The sequence below is a fragment of the Lycium barbarum genome, chromosome 12, assembly GCF_019175385.1.
Source record: "Lycium barbarum isolate Lr01 chromosome 12, ASM1917538v2, whole genome shotgun sequence".
Classification (NCBI taxonomy): Eukaryota; Viridiplantae; Streptophyta; class Magnoliopsida; order Solanales; family Solanaceae; genus Lycium; species Lycium barbarum.
This window is the reverse complement of record NC_083348.1, coordinates 28,481,424-28,497,340: the sequence shown is the minus strand read 5'-3', so window position 1 is coordinate 28,497,340 and position 15,917 is coordinate 28,481,424. Positions and strand designations below refer to the sequence as shown.

At 37.3% G+C, this 15,917-nt stretch overlaps 2 protein-coding genes across 7 annotated transcripts; one reads left to right on the top strand and one right to left on the bottom strand.

Annotated features, from left to right (window-relative positions):
• Positions 1–281: 281 nt before the first annotated feature.
• Positions 282–3,652, bottom strand: LOC132624898 (putative protease Do-like 14). 4 transcript variants are annotated; one of them, XM_060339641.1, is made up of 5 exons: positions 3,512–3,652; positions 2,735–2,803; positions 1,326–1,428; positions 826–946; positions 282–682 (listed from the first exon to the last, which is right to left on the bottom strand). In XM_060339641.1, the coding sequence occupies exons 3-5, from the start codon at positions 1,409–1,411 to the stop codon at positions 485–487; spliced, it is 405 nt and encodes a 134-aa protein (XP_060195624.1). In that variant the 5' UTR covers positions 1,412–1,428; positions 2,735–2,803; positions 3,512–3,652; the 3' UTR covers positions 282–484. The 4 variants fall into 4 exon arrangements, with proteins under 4 accessions (XP_060195624.1, XP_060195625.1, XP_060195626.1 ...); XM_060339642.1 differs by having other exon boundaries at positions 3,508–3,645; XM_060339643.1 differs by lacking the exon at positions 1,326–1,428.
• Positions 3,359–15,308, top strand: LOC132624897 (uncharacterized). 3 transcript variants are annotated; one of them, XM_060339639.1, is made up of 8 exons: positions 3,359–3,572; positions 4,956–5,772; positions 8,354–8,542; positions 8,780–8,871; positions 10,711–10,770; positions 10,865–10,934; positions 14,432–14,635; positions 14,767–15,308. In XM_060339639.1, the coding sequence occupies exons 2-8, from the start codon at positions 5,116–5,118 to the stop codon at positions 15,151–15,153; spliced, it is 1,659 nt and encodes a 552-aa protein (XP_060195622.1). In that variant the 5' UTR covers positions 3,359–3,572; positions 4,956–5,115; the 3' UTR covers positions 15,154–15,308. The 3 variants fall into 3 exon arrangements, with proteins under 3 accessions (XP_060195622.1, XP_060195620.1, XP_060195623.1); XM_060339637.1 differs by lacking the exon at positions 3,359–3,572 and adding an exon at positions 3,700–4,229; XM_060339640.1 differs by lacking the exon at positions 3,359–3,572 and adding an exon at positions 4,273–4,718.
• Positions 15,309–15,917: the final 609 nt, after the last annotated feature.

Below are 15,917 nucleotides of genomic sequence, written 5' to 3'. Positions count from 1 at the left end.
CACCAGCGAACTCCCTCCTCTTTGAGCCACCTTAAACACCATGGAGCCCGACCAAACCCACTGGAAGTTCACCTAAAAAACCACGCAAACAACCCCGGGACTAGAGGGGTGCTTAACAACTTCTCCGATCAACATAATTCCTTACCTGGATTTCTAATATGCGGACCATAATTTAAGGAGTCAAACTATCCTTCTAATTAGGGATTCAAGTGACTTGGAATACCAAAACTCAATTCGTGGCGACTCCGTCAAATAAATAATCTTCTATTCGAAACCGTCACTTTAAATGGAAAGTCTTTAACCTTTTATAAACAGGGTTACAAAGGGTTGTGACAACTACCAGAGTTGCCCTTGCACAGGTGTAGTGCACATAATATCTGGCCTAAGGATCTGTAAAAGTGAACCTACTCCTGCACCAGAAAAGAACAATCTACAAAGTTGGCGAAGCAACAAAGCTGTCATGTTGCCAGCTGCCCAGATCCAACTATGCTAAACTACAAGTTGTCCCCACATAGCCCGTGGCAGCATCGATATTTGCCATTTCAAACCAGATGAGATTGAATGCCATAACTCTTATTTGTATTTTACTTTTTATTGGTGCTGTTGGGAAATCTGCACAGATAGGATCGCATACTTGGTCACCTGATGCTATGCTCGGGACCACCTCCCTTCGCTTCAGAGTCTTCATTAACAGAAAAAATAAATTAAAGATAGTGATCCTTTTGCTTCAAGACCTTGTTAAAATTTGCGTGTGATTTCTATTATTTATGTACGTTGACAGTCATATAAATAAGAGAAGAAGTGGAAAAACACAAGATATCATACCATTGATACAAGAACTCCCTTGTTGACTTTTGGAAAAGATGGATCTCTTTCCTGAAGCTGTGCAACAACTATATCGTTTAGATCGAGCATTTTCAAACCCAACCAAGGTCGAATAACTCTCCTGTGTAAGATCAAAATCCACTACTAAAATGTTTTAAAGAAAAGTCTCTAAATCAATCCAATAAGGAAGTCTCAAAGACCACTGATATTAGAAAAAGAAGGAATATTTCTTAAATGACCACGCAAGAAGAATGATTAAAAGGAAACAGAACTTATGGGTTCTTATCCAATTAGTATATGTTTGTGAGACAAGAAGAGTGTCCTTGAAAGGCGATAGAGATAAAAAAAGAATGAAAGGCATGCATGAGTAAGGAAAGAGATGTCTAATTATTATGGTAGACATGCTAAAGAAATCTGCAAATGTCCGCTCAATACAGTGACAGAGACTCTGTGTTTGCATTTGGATTTTTTCAATAGAGCTATAGTGTTCTAATACATACCCCCTTTTCTTGAAGTTGTCTATAATCTTGATAACAGAGTCAATTGGTACAGCAAAGCCCAAACCATCAGCTGCCAATACTTTCATGATACTAACTCCGATTACTTCTCCATCGACATTTTAAATAAATAAAATTAGGACCTAAAAGTAATTAATTAAAAAGTTTTAAAAAAATTGGAAAATTATTGTGAGGACTACAAAAGCCCCCACATTTGCTCTTATATATAATAGTAATAATTGATTCATACCAAAATAAATTGGGAATACAATTCTTCAAATTGAAAAAGTAAGAAAAATCAAAAGTTTAATCTACCGAAGTCGTTGGTTGATTGTTGATGTCCATAAACAAATAGGATTGTTGGAATTAGAATTTAAATGATGCATATTAGCATGAGTTAAAGTCCTTATCATACTACTCCCTCCGTTTTAATTTATGTGAACCCATTTGACTAGGCACGGAGTTTAAGAAAGAAGAGAAGACTTTTAAACTTGTGGTCCTAAATGAGTCACATATATTTTGTGTGGCTATAAATCATTGCATAAAGGTAAAGTGTTTCTAAATATAGAAAGAAGTCATTCTTTTTGACATGGATTAATAAGGAAATAGGTTCACATAAATTGAAACATAGGTTCATATATATATATATATATATATAGAAAGAAGTCATTCTTTTTTACATGGATTAATAAGGAAATAGGTTCACATAAATTGAAACATAGGTTCATATATATTACTATTATATATAAGAGCAAATGTGGGGAATTTTGTAGTCCTCACAATAAGACATATGTACAATGCATGACTAAATAGTTCAAACCGTGTAATCCGACATACATGCACTTCTCATGATGTTAGACTAGTATGTATATGATGCCCGTAACATTATTTCTTGCATGGGAGTATGCTCAATTAGTCATGCAACAAGAAAAACACATGGAAAAGTAGGCATGGTATATCATATATATATATATATATATATATATATATATATATATATATATATATATATATATATATAAGCAATAAGACATATGTACAATGCTTGACTAAATAGTTCTATATATATATATATATATATATATATATGCAAGCAATAAGACATATGTACAATGCTTGACTAAATAGTTCAAACTGTGTAATCCGACATACATGTAAGTCTCATGATGTTAGACTAGTATGTATATGATGCCCATAACATTATTTCTTGCATGGGAGTATGCTCAATTAGCCATGCAACCAGAAAAACACATGGAAAAGTAGTCATGGTATATCATATAACCCAACATATAACCTTCGATGTAAGCATAAGCGCTTGTCACGTCATTTATGCGTTACGCCATGTACATAGTATATCAGAATTAAGTCAATTTGGAAGAAAGTTTATCATCGAGGTCAAAATCTTAACTTACCTCGATCTGAAGCACTTTAGCATCCCTGAATTGCCTTTCTCTTCCTTGTAGTCTCCAAATATGCTCGGTCTATTAAAATAAAAATACTCTACGGGATTAAATGAGTCCTATGGCACCAATATTGAGATATTAGACTAGTAGGGTGTTTGGATTGACTTATTTTAAGTGATTATTGGCTTTTAAGCTCTTTTCTAGTTTTTGTACTGTTTGACAAAGATAAAAAGTACTTAAAAGCACTTATCTTTAGGTAAGAAAAGTACAAAAATAAGCCAAAAATTAAAAGGTGGGTATTCCCAACTTATGGATTATAGCTTTTAACTTATAATCTACTTTTAAAAAGTCAATCGTAGGGATCCAGTAGCTCAGTTGGTTGACTACCTAAATTTTTACCTTGTTGATAAGGGTTCGAATCCCCACGTTGTAATTCTCTTCCCCATTTCTCCTTTCCCTACCCCTATGTAATTAAAAAAAAACTTTTGAAAAGCCAATCCAAACACCCTCTAGATCGAAGTCAAAGTCAACCAACAAGTCAATTCAAGTCCCAGGATCAAAACCGAAATTGATTACATTTTCATGTTACGCATAACCCCGCAAGTTCAAATATATAATTAGAGTTCAATTCCAAGCTCAATTCGATTCCGAAATCCCTAATTTTCACCCTCTTAAACCTAGGGCAAAACTCCCCAAATTCTAACTCAAAAAATCCATTATGTAGCCATTAAAATCAATGGTAATGGAAATAATTATTCAAAAATAAGTTGAAATCACTTTACCTACCTTGGCGGTGTAATCCCTCTTTTGATTCGCCCAAATTCGAGACTCAGTAGCCAAAAGTGATGTAATAACCTCAAACCCCTCTTTCTTGGTCTTGTATAGATGTGTGTAAGCACATGCTATTTTTTCTTATTTTTTAATAGATCATTAGTGAGGGGAGTAAATAATACTAGAAAAATAAATATAGGATGTAATAGGATCCCACATAATTTAAATATGTACTGCCTCCGATTCAAAATTAGCCATTTTTCTTGATTTAAAAGGAGTGCCTACTTACCAAAAACAAAAAAGAATTGATCTTATTTTTTCATATTTATCCTTATTAAGTGTTAAGTGATCAAATTTTAATATTTTTTTAATCAGAGATAATTTAGTCAAATGTTCTATATTTCTCTAGGAGAAAAAAGTTATTATTTTCTTGGGGTGTGCAAACAAACAATTTTTTTGAATGGAAGGAAGTATTTGATAATTTCGTCACAAATTTAGAGTGGTATATATATCAAGGACTACAATAGTCCTACCGTTATACATTAAAGACCATTTTGACTATTTTATACTTGAGCCAATTTTGAAAAGAAAATTTTTAGTAGTATGAGATTACCATAAGCCATTTCATCATTTTGATTGTGGAGAAGAAATGAAGTAATTACTATTATAATCTTACTTTACTGCTAATGGGTGTCCTCTGGAATGCATCCCCTTTCCATAGTTCCAAAGATCTGTAAGCAATTACTACTACTTTTCTTCTCTTTGGGTTTTGTTGGTCCCTTATGCTTTCCTCTCCACTCAAGTTATATCCAAATACAGTGTATAATTCATTGCAAATTACGCAATTGTCTATAATCCTCGAAAGTTAGCAAAATTTGGCTATTTATGTAATATTTTTGGTTCTACTTATTTTGGACTAATTCACAGAGCACTTCAATAATTATTGTTAGAAACATTTGATCAAAGACAATATGGGACATCTTTCCCTGTCTCTGTCTTCTTTGGGACAGCTTTACGAGACTTGTATAGATAGTCCGTATTCTTTGCTTTGGTAAACTGGTAATCGGGATTTCTTGTTTGTTAAATGATGGACAAAGTTATCTTTTGTAAATAAGCAATTGAAGCTTGGGTTTGTTTCAAATTTTGAACTTCCCATTGTTACTTAAAAACTTTGTATACTACTATATATATGGAGGAGCTTGTGGGGCGAAAACTGATTATGGTTAGTACCCTTTAGTATCATTATGCATATTTTCCTTTCCTCATACCTTGTTTCTTCTTCTAATTTAACTATTATTTGGAATGTTTCTGTATTCTTGTGTTGATATATGGTGCATGGACTTCTCATGTTCCAATTGCTGGATGACATAGGCAAAAGTATTTGCAAAAATTGTGCTTAAGTGTAGTTAATCTCAAGCTTCTTGTCCTCTTAGATAAACTCATGACCCTTGTTTCACAGGCATGGCTCGAGGAACATCCTAATAATATGATAATGGCTAATTCACAAGGCTTTCTATTCGCTTAATATTGGGACATTTGGTTCTTGTTTGCCACTCACTTACGCTGAGAAGACATCACTGGACTTTGTAATTTTTGCTTCTGTTTAAAATAAGGGTAGCATGAGTGAGGGCCACACTTCACAAGGCAATAGGCCTAGGAAGCCTGAGCACTACCATAAGGATGTCATGCCAGGGAGTGAGCTGTGGACTGATGGACTTATTTGTGCTTTTGAGTTTGTTAGAGGGCACAAAAAACTTGGACCAAAATCTGTTACCAAAGATTTACCACCTAATGAAATAGATAATGAAATAGTTAAAAGGCCAGTGCGTGCTTATAAAGTGGCTGAGGCTCCTTCTCAAGGAACCAACGGGGACAGTTTGCCGGATACGACAGCACAGGAGATTTGTCCGACGGATGGCAAGATGGATAACCAAAGCTCTTCCCAACAGCATCTGGAAAGAATTGGAGGGAGCCATTGGATTCCTATTGGCTGGGCTAGGATCTCTGAACTCGTCCAAACTGTTCAAGCAGATGTTGGATGGTCCACCCAGCAGTTTGATCTCACGGATTATGAAGATGATCTCACTGTTGCGGATTTAGCCGCTCCCTACTGGGAGCGTCCAGCTGGACCTATTTGGTGGTGCCATGTGACTGCTGGCCATCCTTCTGTAGATGCATGGCTCAGTAATGCCCCGTGGTTACATCCCGCAATTAGTGTTGCTTTAAGAGATGAAGGTCGGCTAATAAGTGAAAAGATGAAACACCTCTTATATGAGGTAATCTGCTGGCTTACTGTGATTTATTTTTGTTGATCTTGACAAGTTTGACATTTAGTAGTTTATTTGTTGCTTAACATGTGACAATATGTTTACATATATATTCATGCTTTGTGTATGACACATAGAGGTCTTCCTCTTGGAAACCAACATGGGAGACATGATAACTATTTGTAACATACAAATTTGCTACCTGGCAATTTTGTATTTAGTAGCTTGGCATTTAGTTATAAGAGCGTGATAAAAAGTGCAAAAGTTTCTACCCATGATACATTTTTGTTGCTATTACAGATAGTCAGTAATTTGATTGTCTTAACATATTTCACTTGGTGGCTACGAAAATTGGTCTATGAATCAACAATACTCCTGTCATGAATTCTGCTTATAGAGAATCATGATGTCCCCAAGATATTTGATCATATGTGGTTGAGATGGATAGGCCAGTGCTTCCTTAATGTGTATGAGTTCTGGCACCAATTTTATATCCCAAGGCAATCATAATGTTATCTATGGTATAAAAGTTGAAAAAAGAATACCTATCTTTTTGGGGCAGGATCACCTTATTAACAGTGTCTTGGATGGGATTCCTACATACACTATGTATCAGTACGCCTACAACAGTTGAAAGGAAATTAGACTCTATAAGGAGAAACTTTCTGTGGGATGGAAGCTCAAACAGAAAAAAGACTCATCTTATCAAGTCGCAAATGGTTATTATAGAGAAGAAGGATGGTGGACTGGGGTAAGGAATCTGAAAATGAATAATAAGAGTTACTTTTTTAATGGCTTTGGAGATATAGTAAGGAAAGTGATGAGATTTAGCAGCAAGTTTTGGATGCTATATATGGTGCAAAGGCAGGGTGGAAACAAAATCTTTCACAGTTGAAAAGTTGTGGGGAATCTGGAAGATGATTAGTGGTTGGTGGGATGAATTTCTACAGTTCACTAGATTGGAAGTGCGAAATGGTTGGAGGATTATATTTTAGATGGACACATCGTGTGGAAATGAGAGCTTCAAGAGCAGGTTTCCAAACTTGTTCAACTGTGCTTTGAATAAAGAGGGTTAAGAATTTAATTCAGTAACTTGATGGAGTGTTAGTTTTAGAAGAAATCTAAATGATTGGAAATAGACAGTTTTTGCCTACTACTTCAACAACTGAACTCATGCTCAATAGAACAAGACAGAGCAGACAGGCTAGGTTGGGTCAATACTCGGGATAAGGTATTCTCAGTCGATAACTGCTACAAAATGTTGTTGCAACAGTTTAGTCCGGGAATTCCTAACTGGCCATGGAAGATGATTTGGAAAACCAAAGCACCTGTGAAAGCAGCTTTTTTTGGTTGGTTAGCAGCTAGGGATGCTTGCCAAACACAGCACAAGTTACAAACGAGAGGTTTTTCCTTGTGTAGTAGATGCTATTTCTGCAATTCAGAGGAGGAAACAGTTGAACATCATTTTTGGCATTGGAGATTTTCAAAAATGTTGGGAACTTCTCTTTAACATAACGGGCATATATTTGGTGTTACCAGAGAAAATTAGTAGCTTGTTGGAAGTGTGGCAATCTCAGGAGGTTAAAAAGAGCTTAAAGCAATTGCATATGGCTGGAGAGAAACAAAGCATGCTTTGATGGGAAGAAGTTACAGATATCTAGAGTACAAAGCAAATGCATTTAACATCTGCACTTTTGGTGTTATAGCAGTACTATAGATAGGATGGAGAAGTATTTGGACTTTTTGTACTTGCTAGGAGAAAATATGTAGTATGGATTTAAAGAGTTTGCTGCTAGGTGCTGTACTTTTTTTTGTACCAACTTGGTACTTTTTTAATATTTACTTATAAAAAAAAAAAAAAGAGAGAGATAATCTTTGAACCACTAGTAAAGGTGAATGATTTTGTACTTTGATAGGTGTATTGTTTGCATCTTCATTTCATCCTTGAGATTGAAAACTTACTACTCCCTTCGTCCCAATTTATGTGAAGGTGTTTGACTGGGAAGTTTAAAAAGTAAAGAAAGACTTTTGAAACCTGTTGTCTAAAACAAGCCATAGATATTTGTGTGGCTATAAATCATCTCACTAAGGGTAAAATTAGAAGTTTAAAGTTAAATTGTTACTAAATATTGAAAGGTTTCATTCTTTTTGAGACTGACTAAAAGGGAAAGAGTATCACATAAATTGGGATGGAGGTAGTATTACATATGGATTATCTCAACCGCCTGCTTCAGTGGTGACTATTGTAATTAGTGATTGAGTTAACATATATTTTTTTAATCATTTTGGATATTATTTTATTAACTAACTGTCCGTGGCATTCCTATCCAATTAGATTAATTCAACAGTGTTAGTTTTAACTATTGGATTTCGATAAGTAATATCCCTAATAGAATTCAAAATTTCTTTTCTGCTTCATGCCTTTTCTTCTTGTCATTGTGAATTGAGGACGTAAAGAGATAATAATCTTATTTGTATCAGATACAACTTCATATAATAATATAAAAAAGCTAAAATGTAAGGGATTGCTTCTTTCTGCTTTCAGAGATGAAATCATTCTGTCATTTTAACACAAGTTGAATTTTATTAGGTCCCAGTAAGAGTGGCTGGAGGGCTATTATTTGAGCTGTTGGGGCAATCTGCTGGTGATCCATATATTAATGAAGATGACATCCCCATTGTAATTCGTTCTTGGCAAGCACAGAACTTTTTAATAACGGTTTTGCACGTGAAAGGATCAGCAACCAACCTCAATGTTTTGGGTATCACAGAAGTTCAGGTTGTCCTTTCTATGGATGCTAAAAATTTCCCTTGGTCACGACCTCATATGTTGGTGCATCTGGTCATTTTTGCTTATTCAATCGTACATTTTTCTCATTTCAACTGAATCGAACCTTTATCTTTGTGCACCGGGCTGCGCTTTAACTTGACTCTTCTAGTTTGTGGTTGCAGAAGTATTTGGATCTGACTCTTAACATTTTTGGCTTCTTATAATCTGTTGCTTTCTTCATCATAGGAACAACTTCTTACCGGTGGCTATAATGCACCAAGGACAGTACATGAAGTCATTGCGCATTTAGCTAACCGCCTTGCTAGGTGGGATGACAGGTAAGAAAACTGCTCTCTCATGAGAAATAGTTGAACCTTGTGGTCTTATAGAACTAGTTGTAGCAGCAAAAATTTGAAGAATAACTTCTACGGACAACTTTCTGTAATGTCCCAGCGACCAATTTCAAAATAGTCTTGTGTAAGAAGAGACTCATCAAATTGTTAACGTATCAAGTATGCAAGTCACTTGCGGCACTTCCAGTTGAAGAACTAATCCCTATTCTATGATGTTCTTTAGTTTGTATTATTGTAGAAATGAGTGTGTGGAAGGTGTCTGTTTGAGAAATTCAACTTGAGGGTATGGCTTCGGAAAACCTTGAAATTTGATGGTGCAAGATTCACCTTACAAATTTTGTTATTTTCTACTCCCTTCGTCACAATTTATGTGGTGGTGTTTAGATTTTGAGAGTTAGATGAGTATGTAAATTTTATTTTAAAAAACTTAAAGATTCTATGTCCACATTCAAAATTAAGAAGTTAGTCTCTCGAAATCTGAATTGTGACTATAAATTGGGACAGAGGGAGTAATAAATTATGAGACTAGAATTACCATTATATGCAGCTGCCAAATTGTGTGCTATAATGAGAAACTTTTCATTCAAGTAAGGTCAAACGAGAAGTTGTTAACTCTAATATGAGAAGTAATTGCTAGGTTTTTGTCGCTATATAGTGTTTCAAAATGCAGTTAGCATCTTCAGGCTCATGAAACTAGCATTTGCGTGGTTGCACTCTGTTGAATATATAATTAGGTATATAAATGAGTGTTCTCTCTAATAGCTTAAGTTTTTAGATGAGATTGTCACACACTTCAACATACTCCTTCTCTGAAGGTTCAGTAGATATACTTGATTTCAGCTAACTTGACATTTCTATACTCACTTATGCTGGGTTAAAACTTTAAAAGTTCATGTTCAGTTCACTTTCCGTCTTCGTCCTCACTCGCTATTCCAAAGAGAAGAGGAACTTCTTATGCCTAGTAGCCACCTCTTTCTCTCTTGCCCCTGACATAAGCGGTCCAATTTCCACAACCTTCACTTGAACAGCATCACAATGTGACAACCCTGTAAGACCACCTGATTTCACCATTGTCATAACTGCAAATATTCCGCTGGGAAGTTTGCTCCAGTTCATCGGACTCTGCCAAAAGGTACATTTCGTTTGCGTTGTGTCAGCCTGAGGACACTAGAAACTGTATTTCGATCAATATGGATGGATCTATCCTTGTTGTTTGCTTCACGCATACTCGTCATACTCTCATAGGAAGTGAAGTGTTCAGTCAGTGAAACGTTTTTGAGATAATTACAGAATAGCCAGCAAATGTATAGGTTTTATATATTTAAGTATAAATATACATATTGTATACATATATACATATAATATACATAAACAGTGTATATGTTTTGCATATTTTGGCTAGCATCCGTAACTAATTTCGGCCGATGGGCCAAAAATGAAAAAAACCCAACTTTCTCTGAGGGTGTGGGGGGAGGTCAAAGTGATATGTTACAGTGATCTTCGTCACTTTGTGGTATTATATTCCTGTAGGGGAAAAAGGCGATGGTGTTGTTGTAGTGGAAGTGCGACGGCAGAGCAGTCATGTCATTTTTGGTGGGTATTTAAGTGTGTGTTCAGTCTTCTCCCAATAATTTTAGCAAACTACAGGTAAAACTTGTTTATTTGACAGAGAACTAATGGAAGGGTCTTTAAATGCAAGTTTTCCAGAATTTTGGATGATTAACTGCTCTATAAGGGTTCTAACCAGCAAAATGAAGAAAATCCTTGACACCATAGAGTGACTTATCCTAAATCTAATCCTTGTTTGTGCTAATGCATGTGAAGATTGTTTCGGAAATTGGTATTTGGTGCAGCAGATGAAGTGGAATTGAAGTTCGTTAACAGGTACAGGAATTCATTTCATATTTTCGCTTCATGGAAGTGATTTCTTTTTCATGTCTCATATTCTGATATAAGTAAATCTTCTTTCTTATAATAGGAGGAACAAGGAAGATCTGAGTCTCTTAGTAATAATTCTCAACCAGGAAATCAGAAGATTATCAAGACAGGTCTATTTTGCACCTTGATTAAAATTTTAACTTTCTCAAATCTTTTCTAAACCAAATAGGGAGTATCAATCATGACAACATATTGCATATTATTGGAAATATAGCATAATGAGCTTTGAAGCATGCTTTTCTTTCCTTGCATCATGAAAATTCCTTCCGAGTCAAGAAATATGGCCTACTCTAGCATTTGATCTTATTGTAGATGAATTAACAATAATAGTGTTGGACTATTATTGGGGGTCTCACGAGGCCGCCGTGGTGGGCACCGAGGGGATTGGTGGTGGAATGGAGAAGTCCAAGGGAAGGTAGAAGCAAAGAAGCAGGCATATGTGAAGTTGGTAGATAGCAAGGATGATGAAGAGAAGCGGACGAATAAGGAAAAGTATAAGATGGCGAGAAAGGAGGCGAAGTTGGCAGTTTCGGCGGCTAAAACGGCAGCTTTTGAACGCCTTTATGCAGAACTAGAGGACAGAGGTGAGGATAAAAAGCTATTTAAGCTTGCCAAGGCGAGAGAGAGGAAGGCACGCGACTTGGATCAAGTGAAGTGCATCAAGGACGAGAATGGCCAAGTGTTGGTACAGGAAACCCACATTAGACAGAGATGGCAGTCATACTTTCATGAACTCTTGAACGAAGGATGGGATAGAGACATTGTGTTGGGAGACTTGGAGCACTCGGATAGGCGTCGCGACTTTGGATATTGTAGGAGTATAAAGGTTGAGGAGGTTAAAGAAGTTGTTCGTAGGATGCGCAGGGGAAGAGCGACCGGACCTGACGAGATCCCTGGGGAATTTTGGAAGAATGCAGGCAGGGTAGGCTTGGAGTGGTTGACTGGGTTGTTTAATGTCATTCTCAAGACAACGAAGATGCCGGAAGAATGGAGGTGGAGTACAATGATTCCTGTGTACAAGAACAAGGGAGACATTCAAAGCTGCAACAACTATAGAGGTATCAAGCTGCTAAGTCACACTATGAAAGTGTGGGAAAGGGCGGTGGAAATGAGGGTGAGGAGAGGTGTGTCTATTTCAGAGAACCAGTTTGGATTCATGCCGGGGCGCTCGACTACAAAAGCCATTCATATTGTAAGGAGATTGGTGGAGCAGTATAGGGAGCGGAAGAGGGACTTGCACATGGTATTCATTGACCTAGAAAAGGCCTATGACAAAGTGCCAAGAGAGGTCCTATGGAGATGCTTGGAGGCTAAAGGTGTACCTGTGGTGTACATTAGGGCGATAAAGGACATGTATGATGGAGCTAAGACCAGGGTAAGGACGGTAGGAGGAGACTCGGAGCATTTCCCTGTTATGATGGGGTTGCATCAGGGATCAGCTCTTAGCCCGTTTCTATTCGCCGTGGTGATGGATGAATTGACGCGACAAATACAAGGTGAGGTGCCTTGGTGTATGTTGTTCGCGGATGACATAGTCCTGATTGACGAGACTCGCAATGGAGTTAACGATAAGCTGGAGGGCTGGAGACAGACGTTGGAGTCTAAAGGATTTAAATTGAGTAGGATCAAGACAGAATACTTGGAGTGCAGGTTCAGTGGCCTACCGCGTGAGGCTAACGAGGAAGTAAGGCTTGGTACCCAGGCCATTCAAAAGAAAGGAAGTTTCAAATATCTTAGGTCTATTATACAGGGAGATGGGGATATCGATGACGATGTTTCACATCGTATTGGTGCAGAGTGGATGAAATGGAGGCTCGCCTCCGGAGTGCTGTGTGATAAGAAAGTGCCACCAAAACTTAAAGGCAAGTTCTACAAAGTGGTGGTTAGACCGACTTTATTGTACGGGGCGGAGTGTTGGCCAGTCAAGAAATTTCACGTTCAGAAAATGAAAGTCGCGGAAATGCGAATGCTGCGGTGGATGTGTGGGCATACTAGGAGGGATAGGATTAGAAATGAAGATATCCGAGACAAGGTGGGAGTCGCATCGGTGAAGGACAAGATGCGGGAAGCGAGGATGAGATGGTTTGGGCATGTGAAGAGGAGAGACACAGATGCTCCTGTGCGGAGGTGTGAGAGGCTGGCTATGGACGGTCCCAGGAGAGGCAAAGGGAGGCCGAAGAAGTATTGGGGAGAGGTGATTAGACAGGATATGGCACAGTTTCAGCTCACCGAGGACATGACCTTAGATAGGAGGTTGTGGAGGACTCAGATTAGGATAGAAGGCTAGGTGGCTTATCCTTCCACCATAGTAGTTGTAGTTATGCTCATTTGTTTATTGCCATTTGATTTCTGCATTTGATTGCTGCTTTTATTTGTGGGGCCGTTGTACTTTGGTTATGTTATTTATTTATAGTAGTTACGGCTCCTTTCTTTCCGGACTGTTCTACCATGACTTTCTCGCTTTTGTTATTCCTTGTTTTCATATTGTTTTCGATGTGCTTGGCCCTATCTGACCTTTTGTCTTGTTTTCTTCTCTTTAGCCGAGGGTCTTTCGGAAACAACCGCCCTACCTTTCAAGGTGGGGGTTAGGTCTGCGTACACTCTACCCTCCCAAGACCCCACATGGTGGGATTATACTGGGCTTGTTGTTGTTGTTGTTGTAGTGTTGGACTAGTCGCTCTGTCGTATTCCCTTTAGAATTCATTATAAGAAGAGGAACGTGTCATCAAGAAATCGTCACACAAAAGAGGAATTTCTGTGGTTTTCAGAATTTCTAGCAACTTATTTTAGTAAATTGACTCAAGTACACAAAATCCGGGTTCTTCAGCTGAATTTACTGAGAGAAGTGGACAAAATTTACTTCTGTGAAACTAGTATCAAGTCATAGCATACATGACTTAAGCTGCTTATCTATCCTATGGGCTTCCATAAGATTATGTTGCCTAAAATGCCCATCCGGCTTTTCCTTCAATCATATCCATTTGAAGATACTTGTTTACATTGCAGATTTTATTGCAGCTACTCCAATATATTATTTATCATGTCTGTGAATTATTACTCTTCTTTCAAGTTCCTATTTGAATGAGGTGCTGGGGTTGGAACAAAGATCCCAGTTCAAGAAGTAAAATTGCCTTCACCTTTTCCATCATATTATGGATCAGAACATTAAAATCCAACAAGTGCCAATTTGAGGAATCCATTTCCTGAGCAACTGTTATTGACTATCTGGGGGTTGGTGGTATTCTATATCAGTGACAGTTAAAGTTCTGTGTTTAGGCTCTTCAAGCTTTTATCTTGGGTAGCATTTACGGGATTTTAAGTTTTTCAGGACTTTTTAATCTCGAGCTGACAATCACTATCCTGAGAGTGTGCTACTCGCTGATACATATAAAGTATTAACATTATAATCCTGTAACACCTTGATGTTGGGCGTCAATTGATATCAGTTCAAAATGCAATATTTATTCACCATAGCATGCTTTCCAAATTCCAATATTGAAAAAGTCAATAGGCCATTTATCCTCGTCTTTTTCATGCTTTGTTGAGTGTTCAAGTCAGAGAACTCGGTCTGTTCTTGAGTGACACTGCTCATATAGTGTAAACGCAGGTTATCAGAGTGAAATGGTCTCTTCATGCTAGGGAAGAGATTATTTTTGAACTTGTTCAGCATTTGAGAGGAAATGCAACTAGAATTCTACTTGAAGGAATAAGAAAGAGTACGAGGCAAATGATTGAAGAGCAAGAAGCAGTTCGTGGACGCTTATTTACTATTCAAGATGTCATGCAGAGCAATCTCCGTGCGTGGTTGCAGGTTTGTTTGATGTTCAATACACTAGGAGGATTCAACTTCATTCTTATACCAGATGGTCAAACGTCATTTCACTAAGGCCTTTTCTTAAGAGTTTTGTCAAGATCTGATGTAACGTTTTGGCACATTTGCAGGATAGGAGCCTCAGAGTTTCTCATAATTTGGCTGTCTTTGGTGGATGTGGCCTTGTTCTTTCAATCATCACCGGTCTTTTTGGAATCAATGTGGACGGGATCCCTGGAGCTCAGAACACACCATATGCGTTCGGACTATTCTCAGTCCTCCTTGTCGTCCTAGGCAGCGTACTAATTGCTGTTGGGTTGCTATACCTCGGGTTAAAAAAGCCTATCAGTGAAGAACAGGTCGAAATTAGGAAACTCGAATTGCAGGAGTTGGTCAACATGTTCCAACATGAGGCTGAGACTCACGCGCAGGTTCATAAGCATCTTTCTCGGCAAAACTTGCCCCCAACAGCTGGTGATAAGTTGATTGATGATGCAAATTATGTTCTCATCGAATGACTTCAACAGCCCTCGAAATAGTAGGATAATCAAGACATCAATGGTCAAGGACTGTTAGCGTACAACTATATTGGTGCCTATTTACTTGTAAAAGATCTTTCAAATGCTTCTTGTAAATCATCTGAGTTAATACCAATAAGCAGTTTTTCTTGCTACATTGTACTTGTCTTTTCTAGCACTTCTCCATCAAGGTACCTTATGGATTATGGTTCTCTGACTCTAGAGCCGATTAATCTTTAATTTCTTGAGTGGCCTTTAATTAAACCAGGCAAGAAGATGAATGAGCAATTATTCTAGCTCAAATTGATAAGTTTTTATTGTCACATGTATTCGCATAAAAGAGTGGGTAAAAGAAAAGAGAAAACAAAAGAAAAACGTTCAAATACAAGTTAATGCCTTGAATGCTAGCCCTGGGTCCGGGAAAGCTTCGAAAAAGTTCACCAATTTTCAAGGAGTTTAGGCATACACATGTAACGGATACATTCAAAGAGTGCAAACTCGAATAAAAATAAAGAGAGAAGGAAAATTGACATTAAACTAATAATCTTAATAATATTTTTAAGTTATAATTAAATAATAGATCCCCGACAACCGCGTGAAAATTTGGTCACGCCCAAATCTAGTCTTTTTTTTTTCTTATTTAACTGCCACTAAGTATCACTTAGTGGTTGATATATTATTAAAATAGGCTAGAATATGTACAAAGAGAAAACAAAAGCAAAAAAAAACAATAAAGACAACAAAAAGCCAAAAAAAAAAAAGTA

Excerpts from the sequence above, each read along its gene's own strand:
- LOC132624898 (XM_060339641.1), bottom strand. The coding sequence starts at position 1,411 with ATGAAAGTATTGGCAGCTGATGGTTTGGGCTTTGCTGTACCAATTGAC. Across the intron at positions 947-1,325 it reads GACAACTTCAAGAAAAGGGG|GAGAGTTATTCGACCTTGGT; the intron begins GTATGTATTAGA and ends GATCTTACACAG. Across the intron at positions 683-825 it reads AGGGAGTTCTTGTATCAATG|ACTCTGAAGCGAAGGGAGGT; the intron begins GTATGATATCTT and ends CTGTTAATGAAG.
- LOC132624897 (XM_060339639.1), top strand. The coding sequence starts at position 5,116 with ATGAGTGAGGGCCACACTTCACAAGGCAATAGGCCTAGGAAGCCTGAG. Across the intron at positions 5,773-8,353 it reads TGAAACACCTCTTATATGAG|GTCCCAGTAAGAGTGGCTGG; the intron begins GTAATCTGCTGG and ends GAATTTTATTAG. Across the intron at positions 10,935-14,431 it reads TCAGAAGATTATCAAGACAG|GTTATCAGAGTGAAATGGTC; the intron begins GTCTATTTTGCA and ends GTGTAAACGCAG.